This window comes from Osmia lignaria, chromosome 10 (assembly GCF_051020975.1).
Source record: "Osmia lignaria lignaria isolate PbOS001 chromosome 10, iyOsmLign1, whole genome shotgun sequence".
NCBI lineage: Eukaryota > Metazoa > Arthropoda > Insecta > Hymenoptera > Megachilidae > Osmia > Osmia lignaria.
Window position 1 is genome coordinate 6,111,313 of NC_135041.1, and position 16,644 is coordinate 6,127,956.

At 41.1% G+C, this 16,644-nt stretch overlaps 1 protein-coding gene across 22 annotated transcripts in view; it reads right to left on the reverse strand.

Annotated features, from left to right (window-relative positions):
• Nucleotides 1-3,284: 3,284 nt before the first annotated feature.
• The window catches only part of unc-13, a 187,623-nt gene continuing 174,263 nt past the window's right edge, over nucleotides 3,285-16,644 (reverse strand). For 20 of the 22 annotated variants that reach the window (XM_076690625.1, XM_076690618.1, XM_076690624.1 and 17 more), the window contains 12 exons: nucleotides 14,618-14,759; nucleotides 13,759-14,205; nucleotides 13,532-13,682; nucleotides 11,331-12,065; nucleotides 11,033-11,254; nucleotides 10,518-10,970; nucleotides 10,304-10,435; nucleotides 10,003-10,228; nucleotides 9,470-9,622; nucleotides 8,377-8,481; nucleotides 8,147-8,309; nucleotides 3,285-8,072 (listed from right to left, as the gene is read on the reverse strand). In XM_076690625.1, coding sequence (XP_076546740.1) covers nucleotides 7,775-8,072; nucleotides 8,147-8,309; nucleotides 8,377-8,481; nucleotides 9,470-9,622; nucleotides 10,003-10,228; nucleotides 10,304-10,435; nucleotides 10,518-10,970; nucleotides 11,033-11,254; nucleotides 11,331-12,065; nucleotides 13,532-13,682; nucleotides 13,759-14,205; nucleotides 14,618-14,759 — 3,227 coding nt within the window. In that variant the 3' untranslated portion in view covers nucleotides 3,285-7,774. The remainder of the gene's footprint in view (nucleotides 8,073-8,146; nucleotides 8,310-8,376; nucleotides 8,482-9,469; nucleotides 9,623-10,002; nucleotides 10,229-10,303; nucleotides 10,436-10,517; nucleotides 10,971-11,032; nucleotides 11,255-11,330; nucleotides 12,066-13,531; nucleotides 13,683-13,758; nucleotides 14,206-14,617; nucleotides 14,760-16,644) is intronic. The other 2 variants (XM_034340022.2, XM_076690615.1) reach the window with 1 other exon arrangement.

Here is a 16,644-nt window from a genome sequence, read left to right on the forward strand (position 1 = left end):
ATGGTTTGAATTAAACAATAAAATGTATGTGTATAATATATGTATTTATAATCGTTATAGTCATTGAGATATAAAGTTAAATGAATTCATAAAGAATGGTTTATTTATTTCTAACTTCTGTAATATATTTGATGCAATTTGATGTATATTATTTAATACGAAAATATTTTTTATATTTTTAATATTATCACATAAATATAAAAGTACATAGGTTTAAGAAAAGGATGAAATTAATGGATAAAAAAATAATTGTATTAGAACAGAAGTCAGAGTTATGAACTGCCAATATGTATATTTCGTAACTTCACTTCTTTTTTATTGAATTTTTAATTTTTATTTCGAAAATAGTTCGTGGCTTCGGTTCTAAGAGCAAGAAGATAAGGTACTTAAAATAGGAGGAAGATATTTAAATATCAAGTTCAGCTTTATAGGTTTTGATGATTTATTAGAGTCCCTGGGTTACCTTCCCCTGAGGCAGCCCATTCCAATAAGAAAGCCATCCTTTCTCAATTTTTTAATATTTACCATCTTATATCGCATACACTTTTTGTTCCGCTGTCCATTTAAGAGCACCTTTTGGATATGGTACATTTATGCAAATGAGGAACGAGCAAACTGTGCGAACGGACAACGGGAATGAGATACTCAACATAAAATCAAATATTTTTATATCGGTGTGTATCGTTTCTCTACCATTTTCGAAATAACTGCGCTAGCATTATTCGATTAGTTTCCTAATTTGTGGAGACACGATAACGATGCTTCATTTCCAGCATAAACTGTTCAAATTTCCGATACACTAAGCAATGTTTTGTCACGATTATTGCTTAATGTACAGAGCAGATTCCACAAGGTGGAAAATCCTATCGAAAGGATGGACGCATTTTATCGCGTCTCCGCAATGTACAATGGATAACGGCGCCTCAGATCCTAAAACTTTAACATTTATAAAAGAAGGACGAGTAGCATTCTGTTCGTGAAACGAGCACCGTTTCTTTGCTAATCCTTTCATTTCACCTGGATTTTCGGAACAAACAAAACTATACGCTTGATCCGTACATCTTTCCTAACAATTCAACGCGTCTCAATATTTTAAATCAACGAAGAACGAATGGAAAAATAACACATGATCAGAAAGATCAAGGAGCGCATTGTAACGGACGATAAATGGGGATCGAGAATAATGAATGCGTATAGAGTGGAGATATTTTTAAAATTTTTGAATGAACTAGGCGTTTCGAAAATGCGTCATTTTTGTTGCCGCTTCGCATTTCGGCGGGGATTGATTCTATCGGGTTTCGCAAACGAATCATTGAAAAATTATATAAATATGTCTAGCTATGTTAAAGTCATCGGATTTCTTCAAATTCGCTGAAACACGAGGCAACGTCGGGTCACAAATGTATATCATGATCATATATATACATATATGTATGCAATGCATGTATGTATAATATGTGCAATCGTATGTGCAATATATTCTGCGATTACAACGACTAAAATGCCATAATATCTTACACGTGCGCGTACTGTCCATGCGAAAAATGATAAATTACAAAAAGATAGCCGAGGCAACAAACGGACGCTTCGTATAACGCCGGCGCGACGAAGATCCATGCTGTGTAATTACAATGACAACAATGACGGTGATCGTGATAAAGACGGAGATGATAGAAACAATAGCAACAACAATTAGCTGTATCTCAGTTTCGCTTTCTTTTTCTTTTCCCTTTTTACCGTTAAATCACCAGTCGATAATCGAGAGGCTTTCGATAAAATGAACGATGGACGTACAACTCAGCGGTAATTTTAGGATCTACGCTACACATTTTTTAACTTCCTCTATACGAGAAGCAAAATGCAACGTGTCGATATTCAAACGAAAAGATTTCAAAAATTACCAGTCCTCCCGGTTATCGATGATCATTATCAGTAGACGGCGAATTTAATTAGGGCAATTACGGCGGTGTAACATCGAGTCACAATTGAAATCCTATCTAAATACTTCATGATAGTAATGATATTTAAACTTTGCCTATGTTTATGTAAGACACGACGATATGAAACATGGCACGATGATTCAACGACGATAAAACATCTGATCGATTTCCCTCGTTTGCCGTTCGTTCTCGTGACAAATCACCTCATCAATATTATTCATCATTAGCTACTGCGGTTGATCGATAGACTCTACTTATAAACAGTCTCTATCGTACCTCGTATTTCGTCCGCACGTTATCGAATGACTTTTGTCATTTAAATTCTCTCCTTCGCTCGCTCACACTCTATATCGCGTCGCGTTTTCAGGCTTATCGATCGAATCTTATCAGATTCTGAACACGCCGCCAAATGAACCGGCTATTTATCTCAATTATTTGAAGAATAAGAATAAGCTGTAGATCTCTATAAATAGATTATTACGAATCAACGCGTTAAATGTCACAGTAAAACGGCATGCTGCTACTTAGAATTTTTTGTAATTTTTTATCAATTTGATTATATCAAATTTGTGGCGCCACCCGCCGTTGATCTTCAAGGCATTCAACGTGTTAATTACGATGAACTTTATATTAAAATCGTATTTGAAAGAAAACTTTGAAGATGAAATCGTGCTAATTAAATTGCAAAATCCATTCAGTCGCACCATGCAAACGCGAAGAAATCGTTACAATCTATAAACTCCTTCGATGATGCACACCGTGCCGAATAATGACAATGATGCATGACCCGATCAAAATTGTCAAACGATCAATGAAATGTTAGAGAGAACGAAGGAGAAGTTGCACGGGGATTGTTTGATGAAATAAGAAATTCTATATCGAGAAAAGGGATAACCGAAAAATCATGCATACGTGTTCGAAACTACGGATAAGTACAAGCTCTCCGTGTGAGTGAACGAACGAAAGCGAAACGTTTATTTAATAAAGATATCTGAGGGTTTGGGATATCATAGGTATTATTCTCTTTTTTTTCTCTTCTTTATCTTTGTGTTGAATGTGCGTGTTTGACTCGGATACAATTGCTTTTAGGTTCACCTATTTATATTCGGAGGCTGCGCAATGGCGGTGATGTAATTATAATGTACTCTTTCTCGTCTTTCTCCTCGTTCGTTTTGTTTAGCGTGAAAAATTTTGATAACAACGGTGGTATACTCTCTCCTTTTCTTTGTGGGGACGACGAAAAAGAAAAAACCGTACTCTTTACTCGTTAAGATATTAATTACCTAATAATCACGCAGTCATCCGCATGTACGCACAGAGTTACGCGATCCGTAATAATTAGTATTATCTTTTTTTTTTGTCGTTTTTTTTTCTTGCAAATGCGCCTCTCGTCGCATGGATTACAAATGTATCTCCTTAATATGCTTTACTTACGAAACACAAACATTCCGTCGTCTTCTTATATTTTTTTTTTTTCATTTTCATTATTATCTTTTTTTAATGGTTTTTCTTTTGTTCTTTTTAATTAATATTTTGTTAGATATATTACATACGCATCGTACGATTTCTCAAGCATAGTATTGTCAACAGTTGTGTATATAATTTGTTCGTTTCCTCGTTTCATCTTTATATACCTTTCTTGCCTTTGTTAAATGGTTTCCTCTGCTACACGCTCCCGCGATACAGCAAATCTAGAGTCTGATGTTTTAAGCAATTCATACTTTCCTTTGGTTCTGCGCCTGTGGTCGGCTACCGGACACAAAAGTACCCGCGGTGACATGTCGCGTTCTCGTCGAACAAGAACTACGGAACACTTGACCCTATTACATTGTACGCGTCCCATTTTCTTTTCTCTTTTCCTCTGCTCCCTTTCCCTTGTCCTTTCAAAAACGATCGATCGACTCACGCAACAAGATCAATCACAGAAAGAAGTATTTATAAATCTCACGCTCTTTTTTACTGTCTACCCCTGGACTGTTGCGAATGAAACGGTAGATTTATTCAAAAAGCTGTTAATAACTATACTGTTCTCCTTAGATCACTTGCAGGAACTAGTTTACTGAAATATTCGAGAAGAAAAAGAAATGTTTATTATTAAATTTCCAATAGCCTTCACTTAGGAATATCCTGACTGAAACCCTTAGAGGAACAATACAAGAATTTCATTTTTTCATTTTGAAATCGACCATTTGATGTGCAACAACCTAATAATAACTTATCATTTGATCATTCTACGAGATATGTATTTTCCTTCCCCATATTTTCAACCTCTCAGAGACTGTTCTCTGTCCCTAAACAAGACAGAATAATGAGAAAAACCAAGAGAAATAAGAATATCTATATTCCTACTACTATGAATCGCGTGAAAATTTCCTTTTCATTTATCCAGATGCATCCCCCTCGTTTCCGTTCTTTTCTTACTTCCGGTTGGCCATATCGACGATAACCGCGGTACCTTTCGTTCTCACACACCGACGAGACTCTTCGGACGTTTAACGAGTATAGAGAATAGAAATCGAAATGTCATTTAAAAGAGAAAAATACTGTTGTTATTGGGATCGGTGTAATCACGTGCTTTAGTGTGATTGTTGTATGGGGCGCGTATCGTATGTACATACGTGATCACGTAAATGATACTGTACGCTGATGTTAGTGCTCGAAAAAGACGCGCGTGTAACATGTGTGTGGATGTGTGTGTTTATGTGTACTTTAAAGGGGTAATTATCACAGAATACACGAGATATTTTCATTAAGCTTACGAGATATTAATCGAAGCGGAGAGTAGGAGGAAAAAATTGATGGCCAGTGTGGTCGACGAGGCGCGATTACCGGCTGACCCGTAAATTCAAAGGTGTCCGGGGGGGTGGAGACACAAAGGCCCGTTCCCGTTTCGTCGACACGCTTGGCCTGGATACCGAATCGCCAGCCCTTGTTTCGCAATTAGTATGTAAGTACTTAGGCAGCGGAGAAAATAGACACTTTTACAAATGAAGATGGTGGCGAGATCGCGGACCCGTGTGTTTCTCTCTGCTTTCCCATTTTTCCCCTTTCGTAATCCCTCTATCTATCTTTCATCTGTTGTTTTTTTTTCTTTTTCTTTTTTCTATACGTCCACGTTACTGACGGCTTTCCTATTTCATTCTCTGTCTTTTGTTTTTAACGCGCTCACGCTTCCGGGCTCGAAAAAACGATCTGGAACGCGTTCGCGCGCACAAGGAGTATTTTATTCGTCAGGAGTTTTCTAATCGAACGGCACAGATTTGGCCACCTGTATACGTAGATCTAAGCGTTCTAACCGCGTCGTGGAACATCGCAGTGAGCATGATGTTCGTTAAATGAAACGATTCGAAACATCGTGTCTCTATAAGTGTTCTACAAGTTTCCTTGATTAGGATCGGGCTACCGTGAAACCGGTCGGATCCTTGACGCGAAATTACGTGTATAAGAGATAATTTTGATAAAATTACGTAACCATTGAACGAACCTCTATGCGGCTGATCTGTAAAGGTACGCGTTCGAGTATGGAAAACACCTGGTTCTTCGATATAATCTATATCGTGAGATTGTGGAACGTTCCTTTTCCTGGGTGGCTCTCTATCGTTCTCTCTTTCTCTCCAAACGAATATCCCGCGCTCGCAGCTACATCAGCATTTAGACACTATACACAATACGTAAGTATATCTAGACGTACTACGTAGTAGAAACTTTTTTTTTTTTTTTTGTTTGTTTGTTGGATATAATCGTGTTTAATCTCTGGAATTGTATGTCTGGTCGACCTGTGCGAAGGCCGGAGAGAATGAAATTCATTAGATTCTTTTTGTTTAAAGTCGCGTGCAACTTTTGTGCATCGTCGTTAAGTTTCATCTTCTGTTTCCTCGTTTGTTCACAGTTATCTCGGGAGAGATCCGATCGAAGCTTCGTGCGAATAACTGCGACGCGTGCAGCTTTTTTGACAAGCGTCTCCGAAGTTACCGAACGACGTTAAACGCGAAACGAAGGATCATCCGTAAACGTACTGTAGCAGATCGAGGGACCATTTAACCCACGTCCGCCCTCGATTTCCTCGAGTTCGTGTTTTCATTTTTCGGGAAGGGGGAAGTCTTATGTCGTTCGAGAGCCAACGATCGACGAAACCGAACGTACCGGTGTCCACGAGATGACAACGTTTCATCTATATACAAGAGTAATATCAATGGAGTTATCAAGCGAATGGACAGAGAAGTATTTAAATGTCCGTTTTCGAAGCTTGCGTTCCACCTCGTCGCGTTTATATACTTGGTTTTGCTCGCTCACACAAAAAGCAACGATCGTCGGGAAAAAGTGTCGAAGTTAGATGATTAGTTTTTAATTACCATACAGCTACAACGATATAAAGTTTAATTTCCAAAAAAGTTTGTCCCGTCGTCGATTCGTAGATACGGTTTCGCGTTCGACGGCCACGACGACCGAGCTCTCGATTTTTAACGATATCGTACGAAAATTGGAAATCGAAGGCGGACGAAGAAGCGCTCTGTGTTCTTTTTTTTTTTTAATTATTATTTCTTCATGCTTTTCAGACGTCAAAGGGTTATCGAAGCGAGACTAGGGATGATTCACGGACAGTGTTCGAAGTCTTCGAGCGGACCTCGTTTCATCATTCGCCACAACAATCAGACTCTTACGATCTCTTGTTAATCCTTACGATAAGAACGTAACTTTACATTACAATGCCTATTTTTATTACTAACGGCGCGACCCGAGTAACGTCGTGACGCGCCTATTGGTCGTACGCAATGCTATGTTAAACTGTTATTAGAAAAAACTTCTTCGTCAACAATGTGTTTCACGTATCTACAAGTAAACTCGTCTTCCCGAACAAACGGCCTAAAACGTCGTCTCGCACGAGGGTCTATGTTATAGGTATCACGTCTCCCCCCCGTTGCAGCACGATTATTCGCATTTTCAGTATTTCGAAAGCACGACCGTTTCGTTTGCTACCACGGACCCTGATTCGATTATCCTTCGTTCTCGTAGTGCCATCACGATCCCCGTCGATTGGCTATCCACCGGGATATCCGGAGACTTCGACGAGGCGTGATCGAGCTAAACGCATCGTTACGACTAAATTCGACTCCTTCTTCCTAACCTTACGAATATTACCAAATATATTGCGTACTGGCAGCACTGTTTCCACGTTTCGCGTCTTTTCGGAACACTCTTCGATACCTAAGGCTCTCCATCCTCCTTCGTCACGGCACTCGTATGAATAATAATTAATCCGTTCCGTGTTTAACCGTGTCCATCGATCACCGTCTTGATCGTCGTTCCTCTCGAAGCGGCCTTCGAAAGGGCAATCGCCCTTTCATTTCCTCTTTTCCATCTTGCTTCCGATGGACGAACATTAGGGGAGACTCGAATCTCCGTTCGTTCGAATACGTTGTCTGACACGCTTTCCTTTTGTTTCTCGGTTCGTTTAGGGGACGGGGCTAAAGCTCTGTGATTCGTAAAAAAAGAGAGAAGAACACGCTCGACCGGAACGTGTGGTTGCTCAGGGAACAAGAAGAAGGATGTCGATCGGGCGGACGCATCCCTCGTTCCCTCGCTGGCTGACATGGTTAGAACCGAAAAAGATTCGGCCGATCGTTCTGATCGGCGATTTCTCGTGTAATTTATTCTCGTGTGTGCGTGTGTCTCACGGTGGTGTTATGGACTTCGTTCTCGACAACGACGGCCGAACGCTTCTAGTTTCCCCTGTGGACAACGCCCCTCCTGTTCTTCTTCACCTCCGAGCTCTTTCCAAACTCGAAGGACGCATGTCGCTTCGCTCTCGGCTATTAATGCTGCGTCTCCGAGCTTCAGGTAGGATTAGGCAGAGGTGTTTCCTGTCTGATGTCGCTCTTCAGCTTCACGAATTCCTTCGCTATCTCGTCGTTGTTCCTCTGCGAGAGGATCCTCAGGATCGTCCAGCCAGTTTCGTCCATTTGAATTCGTTTGCCGAGCGACAACCAACAGGCGCAAGAACCTTCCTCGACGATGTCCTTCAGCTGCATCACAGCCACACCGACCAGCCTGTCCTCTCTGGCGAAGCAGTAATCCTTCACGCAGATGTGCAACTCGTAGAAGTCGAGCTGCTGCTGCTCGTTGCCGATCATGCTACATGGGAAACGAATAATTAATGTCTCTCACCAAAGAGATCCTCCCGAGTGTCGAGGAATCTGGTTACTCACAAATCGAAGCTCTCATTGAACTGCGGCGACCAATTATTGCTCTTCGACTTCGTCGACTGCTTCCTCTTCTTTCCGGTCAAGTGCGGACCGATCAGATTCACTTCAACGTACGGCCTGAACATTCCTGTCGCAAGCTGCCATTTCAGATCGTTCGCAGCGACCACTGAAACAACAAATTTATCGATAGTACATAAGTTTCTGTTTCGATCTCGCGTAGAAAGGACGATTACCTTTCACTGTGACCTTTTGTTCGCCGGTTCCAGGATGCGTGAAGAGATCCACCTGAATGCTAACTTCTCCTACCGAACCTTCATCCGTACCAGCGGTATCTGGAACTTTATAAAAATAAACCAATCAGATTTTCCGTTCAATGGCGAAAATCTAAACGCTAGGTGCTACGAGAGAAAAAAAGAGAAAGAGAGCTTTGATCGCTTCTATTCCAGGCTAAAGTTCAAAGTTCTTAGGCTAAGATTCTATGATTGGTATCTAGTTCTAGAGCAGATTACATGCTCTAACGGTTATGCGTGAGATTCGATCGTTTGTAATATTCGTCGGAAACGACGAGGTCCTTGTTTAATCAGCGTTCTAAAAATATTTCAAAAGCTATAATACAATAGAATGTGCAAAAAGCATCAGGCCAAGTTGTTTCGTTTCGTCACAAGCTTCATCGTTTCTCGACCATCGGCTGTAAATTTCAAATATTCTTTAAAAAGTTAGTGCATAAGACTCTGGTGCTGCACTCGATCATCCTTTCTGTAACTTATTTCTAACTAATCAACAACTCCGAGTGTGAAAAGATAAAATCGAATAAAGTTGAACAGTTTCTGTAAATGGATATATCGTGTCCTCTTCGAAGAAATTGTTCGGGTGGAAATAGGTGAATGGTGATCGATCAAAGTCTAAATGTGTATACTTGTACTTGTGTAAAAGCCTTGAACAGCATAATTGAAGGATGCGTAAGTGTAAAGTTGGCAAGGTTCTCGGTAACAGCAGCAACAGCGGCGGTAGTGATAGCAGCAGCGCTACCTAATACAACTATCGGTCATCGAGAGGCTCTCAGGACGTTTCATGATTTTTTCTAAGCATTTTCTAATTCAGGGTTTTCAAATTGCCTCTTCGAAGATCACTTGATGACCCTCGTAATAGTCAGGGTATCAATGAATAAAAGGAGCATTCGTATTATCGTCCTGAGAAGGCTCGATGAATAATGCAGTAACAAACAGTCCACTACGTCCTAAACGAGCGCCTAGGTTCGAAAGTGACCGGAAGTCAGCCAAGAATTCCCGAGACTTCTGCTCTAAGGTGGCTAGTGCTCTCTGGTACCTTGTCGACTCTCTCGACGAAGAGAGGGCTTGCTCTGGCGAAGGGGTTCCTCGAGGCTTTCCATACCCTCGGCTCCTTCCCCTTCGTCGCCACCTCTCTCGCTGCTCATCGAACGTTGACGCTGACGTAGCTGTGACGCTTTGTTCAGTGGCACTGTCGCGATAATTTTTGTTACGTCGATTGTATTCGCACGAACTCATACCGTTTGGTATTCGATAGAGTCGCGATTTCAACACGAATCGTAATTTGGGCGAATTTATTATTAGGTCAACTTTTGTTTTTCATTTCGAATCAGATAAAAGGTATGTGTGCTGAGAAAGAGTGATTTAGGTCAGAGAGATTCTTGATACTCTACATTGCTATGCATTGTAAAAAATAAAAAAAATAAAATAAAAATAAAATTCGTGTTTTATCGTATGAGCCAGGTTTTAAATGTCAAGTAGAGTATATAAACGATATTATCTAACTTTATATCATAAGATTTATTATCATAATTTTATTCGATGGAAAGATTAATTTAAGAACCAGCTCACCTTGGTTAACCTGAGATGTGACGAAGGTCTTGATAAGAGTGTCCGTCGTTTGCGTGTACAAGCTCAAAGCATATCGCAAGCTCTGTAATTCTGGTGATTTCTCCAAGAAAGCTTTCTTCAGACCATTTCCACCTGCATGGAAGTACTGTTTGATGGTGTCCAGTGCAACCTCGAGAACAGCGCACTGTTTCGGGGACAGATTCTTCTCAACTTCTTTAGAAATATCCTGCACCCATCAACGTTATTTTTTATTAAATCGTCGAACGTAAAAAAAATTACAATGCGATTATCAAATCATTACCATTACACCGCTGAGCGCATTCTTCACATCAGGCTTGCCACTCATATGGTTCTTGAACAACTTCGACATGTCTTCGATCTTCGCGTTCGCCGCTAGATTCTTTGCGTTATCCGTCAGATTCTTGAACATCATCTACAACACATAAATTCACATAAATTTAAACACTCGTACAACGTGTATTCAAATCGAGATGCTTTAAAGTTTGAAAACGTACGCTCTTATCCGACATAGGTGGAAGCACGACCGTCTTTTCTAAGATCCTCATAACGATCTTCCATAACTCCTTCAGCAGCCTCTTCAGCACAGTCTTCTCGCAGGATTCAGCATACAACGATAAGCTTCCATCGAGAAGAACCATCAGAGGACGAAGCACTTCGTCAGCTTCCACTGCTACGTTGTTCCTTTGAGCTGGTTGGGACAGTTGTACTTGTCCGCCACCTTTGATGGCCAACAACAAATCACCCAGCTCCTTCACCGATGCTGTTATCCTTGGTTCTAGACTCTTCGCGAACAACATAGCCAGATCGTCGAGTGCTCCGTTCAGTTGCTGCTGAAGTTCCTTCAATATATTCGCCGCGTCCTCTTCCAGTTTCTCTCCACCCATCGATTCGAACATCTTCTCTAATTGCACCCGAAGCTGCTGAATGTTGTTCATGAGAATGCAAGCCTGAAAGAAGAAAGAAACACGGGTAGACATTGTTCAAATTTTGTTATCCCGAGTATACGTACGATGCGTTCTTCCTTCAGGTGACTTGGGAATTCTTTCTTCACGATGTCGGCGTACGCGACCAACACTTTCACTATCGTCTTCGCGAACCTCTTCATATATCTCTTCCAGATCTCCGGATCGGGACACTCTAGCTTCGAGACCACGTCGAAGCACTGAGTTAATTGAGTAAAGACGTCGACGACGGAGACGCTGAACAGCGCGTGTTCGCTGCTCTTTTGGAACTGCAAGCAATTCGTAGATTAATATTAAGTTTGCCAATATTTTGTTACCTTCATCGAAAACGGATGAAACGCTTACTCCGTCCTTCTTGTCTCTGTTGAAGGCACCATGGAGATATTCCAGTGAGACGTCATCGTTCTCGTTCAGCCACTGCATCACGAACGGCTCGAACCAAGCCGGGTATTCCGGCACGGCGCCCTTGTACGGTGGCACATCCTTCACGTAGTTGGTGTGCAACCATTTAACCTTGAAATGAAGGTTCATATAGGCCGAGGATTTGCACAGTCTGTGTTGTTCGTGCTCCTCGAGCGCGTATTTCATGTCGACCGCGAACAAGGACCACATGGTGGCCGCTGACAGTTGACCGATGTTTAACTCCTGCGGGAACTGATTCAAAACAGGCGCGTAACTGTTCTTGTCCTCCTCGATCACCGAGACAATCAACGCGATCAGTTTGTGCCAGAAATCCAACGACTCCAAACTGGGTCCGTGATCTTCCGCGTCCCTTTTCGCTTCGCTCGGATCCACTTGGAACTCCCTGTTGTAGATGTCGTAGCAATTCTCGAACAGGAACTGATAAGTCGACCGCAGACAAGCCTTCACGCAATCCTTCACCACGGTGCTGGCTCTTGGTGGACTGGACAATTCTTGAACCTTCATCCGGAAGAAGGTGATGCTGGTCAATAGGTCGACCGTGCTCTTCAGGTCCATCAGTTTCTCCTGGCTCGAAGCCGGGAAGTTGTTTCTGTACATCGACAGGTCGATCCTCAACGAGTTGTGCAGCTGGTCCAGTAGCTTCACGAATTTCTCTTTCTGCGACGTAATAAATGGTCCGTGAACGAAGGAAAATGTATGTTTCTGTTTTATCGAGTTTCCATAAATTACGAGCGAGGCAAATGGAAAGGGAAGGTCGCTACGAAAATTATTAGGATTACTAAACCTGTTGTAAAAATATTGCTTCATCAGAGATTTGGTGAAACTCGTTTGCTTTATCTGATTAGATTCGAACTGATTTACATAAACTTTGACTTGGTAATACTGCTCGTTTATTATTACCAAGAACAGGTTAGGGTTGAATCTTTCTGTTGAAATCGTTTATTTACAGACACGGCAGACTTTCGTTGATAATTCAACGGGATAAGTCGACAGTACTGTTTACGATTGGTGAGAGTATATGGTCCCCGGGGTGGCCGAAACAGGAATGAACAGACAGTCCGGGGATCAACGAGAAAAATGAAAATCCAAAGGGAAGAAAAAGCACGTGAATCTCGAGGGAAGTTTTACCAACAAGAGTGTCAAAGACAATACAAGTCAAAGACTGGTATAACATAGTAGATAAAGGTTGTTAAAAATAAAAGCCTTATCTAATGCAATTTTCAACAGCTTCAGCGTGGCAGTCAATGTATCGATACCATTTATCTTGTCCTTCTTTTTCCCCTGATGAACCTAATTTTATTTCAAGCGATTCAATTTGCCACAAATTTCTTTCGACCTTGTTTCGTTAACGTCGAGCACAGCCATTTTTTTACTGGCCCTCAACGAAGATAAAGCTATCGGCTCGTATGTGTGCGTCCGCTATTCTGGAAGACGAAAGTCATGAATAATTCAAGAACGTTGAAAACAGAAAGCCTCGCCTTTTTGCTTCCCTTTTAGCAACTTTTTCGAAAAATTTGCATCATCCTATTAAAACCTCTACCCAACGAGCTAGTAAAATCTGCAGCTTTCATTTGCATAGTCAAAAGTGTCTTTGAATATTTGCTCGTTTTACAGGTCTTTAACCAATCGTTTAACAGAAACGAACGTATCCATTTTTAATGAAAATATTGAGATTCTGCTTGCCTGGCAATTTGATAAAAAAATAACCGTAATCAGAGCCTCCATCAAAGGTTCGTTCTGAATAAAAACACCATTGAAGTCCTACATTGGTTAACCGAAGAACATAATCCTTTTTTTTCATTTACAATTTAGATACACACTTTACAATGAAAAATACACCACCAAACATCCAAGTGGACGAAGGTAATTGAGTTGAAGGGGGGAAAAAAATCTTAATTAAAATCTTAATTAGACTGGGCTGTGAAGGTACGTGGTGTTCTTGGCGTTTTCAATTCCAAGTCCTGGAAAGTTGCGGTGAGAAAGAGGAGGCAGAAAAACGGCCAGTTTAATCAAAGGATTTCGCAATAAAATTGATACAACAACAGGAATACAACTTTTTCAGAATTCATTGGGAAATTGGGAAAAACTGTCGGCTGAATTTGTGTGCAACACTTTGAACTCACCCCGAAATTGCTGGCAGCGAATCGATCACTGGCCGAGACTGCGGAACTTGCGCTCGTATGGGCATAATACGCGTTTATGTTCGCCAAAAGAGTTGACATTACAGCTGGCACACCTGGACATAGATATTTCGTCGAGAGGCAGTGAAAGTGTCTGAAAAATTAATAAAAATTTGATGAGTAAAATAATCTCGACAAATGCCAATGGAATATCCTTTATCGATGCTCACGTCATAGCTTGGTAGATACTTTCGATGCCGTATCTCATCGCGAATTCGTCGACGAGTTCCTCGCCAGGCGGGTCAAAGTAGACCTTCCAAGCATCGTCTCCTTTCGCTTGAGGCAACGCGACCACACCGTCGTTTTTCTCGCACAGGCTGTGGAAAAGGTTTTCGTGCAAGCAGGTGTACTGCACGTGATAAGGCGCCACCTTTTCTTCTCCTTTGATCTCGACGCTGATGTGCAGCCTGATCGCACCGGACACAGCGCTCTTGTCCGTCCTCTTTTCCAGGTTGTACCAGACGTCCATTTCACCGCTCAGAGTTCTTACCTCGATGATGGTCTGCCCGAGGAAATCGTCGCTCTCTCTCGTCAACTTTTGCCGCAGCTTCGACTTCAGGTCATTGTCCTCGTCCCAAACTCTCACTTTTATCCGATCCGACGAGTTGTGACACTCGCTGCGGATAGGGATTAAATTTCGTTACGGGATCGAGTAATTGCTTTAACGTTGATAGCGGTTGCCGATACTCGCGCGTCAACCCGCGAACAACGAAGCCGGCCTAACCGTGGCCGAGAGGCAGGAAACGTACACAACGCTTTCAATGAAATTGCCAGTTCAATTTTTCAAAGCGAAATGGTTTCGAGTATTGAGAAATAGTAAAAAGAAATAGTCTAAAATTTAAAAAATTTAAAAGTCTGAAATTATATTGAAATGAAAGATATCTAAGTGGTCCGTTGCTCGAGGGTTAAATTAATTAATGATAGAATCTGAATTTCTGGATCTCTATAAAGTTAATCTTTCAAATTTCTAGTTTTTCTCTTGATAGTACGTGACTGGAAGAGTCACGTTATTATAATGACATTACTTACAAGTAGAACTTCTCGTGCCAAACCGGATTTAATTCCCTCGGCATCGTCCTGGTTCGTTTCTTCACTTTGCCGACCTGAACCGTCACGTACGGATCAGACGTGCCGCTCTTGTCTTTTGCGATCAACCCTTGAGCGCAGATCACTGTGAAAGTTGCGCAAAATCGATCGTTAGATAATCATCTTACCTGTGTTGCCTAACACGATACGCGCTCCACATAATGTTCAGAAACTCGTCGAATTCACCACTTACTTCTGTTCCCTCGTCACTCTACTTACCCACGAGAAAGTTCAATCAAATTTCACCTCGTTCGATAAAAAAGTTTACCTGTTGCCCTATCTGAGAAAAACGAGCCTTTCATTCCTATCCCTTTTAATTTTTTAATAAACAGGCTTTCCTGCGATAATTAAATTAACGATGTTATCCACGTTTATAAAATTCAATTTCATTACACGATACGCTATATTCCGTCCTCCCGTTTGACCCAGCGATCAAAGTAGCAGTTCATCAAGAGGAGCAACTAAGGAAGTAGTAAATTTGTGAAATTCACGCGCATACGATGGAAAGAGGATTATACGGTAGATGGTTGAGAAATTTCGTGCGTTAAAACGTGTTACGATCCATTTCACGAGGTCGATCCTCTTCACGAGCGCATGGATGATTAGTCGCAATTGTGGATTATGAGTTTCCCAACTGAGCCGCACTTTTCGAAAAGCGATATAACTTTTAGTGGATCGTCAAGGGATTTTTATTTAAAAATTTCTAAAAAATATAATAAGGGTTAATTGAAGTACAAGACTGTAAATTTGCCAAAATCAAATAGGAGAATTTTCTCAATTAAAATTATGCACGGTTTAGTTGTAAACTGAAAACAATGTTTGCAAAGCTTCTCACAATTTTATTTTCCGCCTCGGAAAAGGGGCACGTCGGTTCTCTGAAAAACTTCTGGCTTGTGCTTTCATTTGCGTGAATTTCGCGGAAACATCGTTTACAGAAGAAATTAATTCCATTTCTCGCTTTAATTACAGCGTTGCATTCTCGGTTGATGGGCAACAGGTAATTACATCGACTCTCGGTTCAAATAATGTTTATCTTCACTTCAGCGTGGCATGAAAAATTATAACAATTAAACACCCTTTACACCATATTAAAATTAATGAAAGTTCCATAAAAAATTGTTTCAATCGTGATATCGTCAAATTTTCCGAACAATTTTCCTCTTACTTAATTTTCTCATCACCATAAAATACGTCAAGAAACATCAAGATACACTGATTTGGTTTGGTAATGAAATCAAAAAATCGCGGTTTGTAATTAAACGAAACCTATCAGGACACGGAAACTCATCGTATTTCCAACATAATTATCATTGATATTTTTAAACGATCATACCGATAGGCTCATGCACATCTAACAACTGAGGTCACGTTTCTGTTGGCAGCCACCTCGTAAGCGTGCAGAAGCTCGGCGTGAGTCGTGTGGGTAAGTACATTAAACAAATATCGATGGTCTAATCCAAGGTGGCGATAGAATTTTTTTCATTGTTTTTATCCAAATTTTATTTATAGGTTTGAGCAACACTTGGTTCCCCAATTGATCACCGCCCTAAAGTAGACCATGCTCGCCAAACTAACAATAAGATACACGTGTATATACATGTACATATTATATATACACACACACACACACATAAACATATATTTATCATAGGATCGACGTAAACGTGCTGCGATTCGAACATCCAGACAGACACACATGCCCATGCTACTAACTCGTTTGAATTCGCACCGCCGATTGCAGCGGGGGAGGAGTAGGACGATCGCCGATGCTTCTCGTCCTCGACGTACGTCGATTTCATACCTAATCTCATTAAATCTTCCGAGTTGTGGCCACAGTTCACTCCATGATATCGAGAGAGTTTGTGCGTGTGCTTGTGTGTGTGTTCGTTTGTTTGTTGGCTTACGTATGCGTGTGTGTTTCATTTGGAGCAGCCGTGTCCACGATGACGACCACGAACCACTCCGCGTTT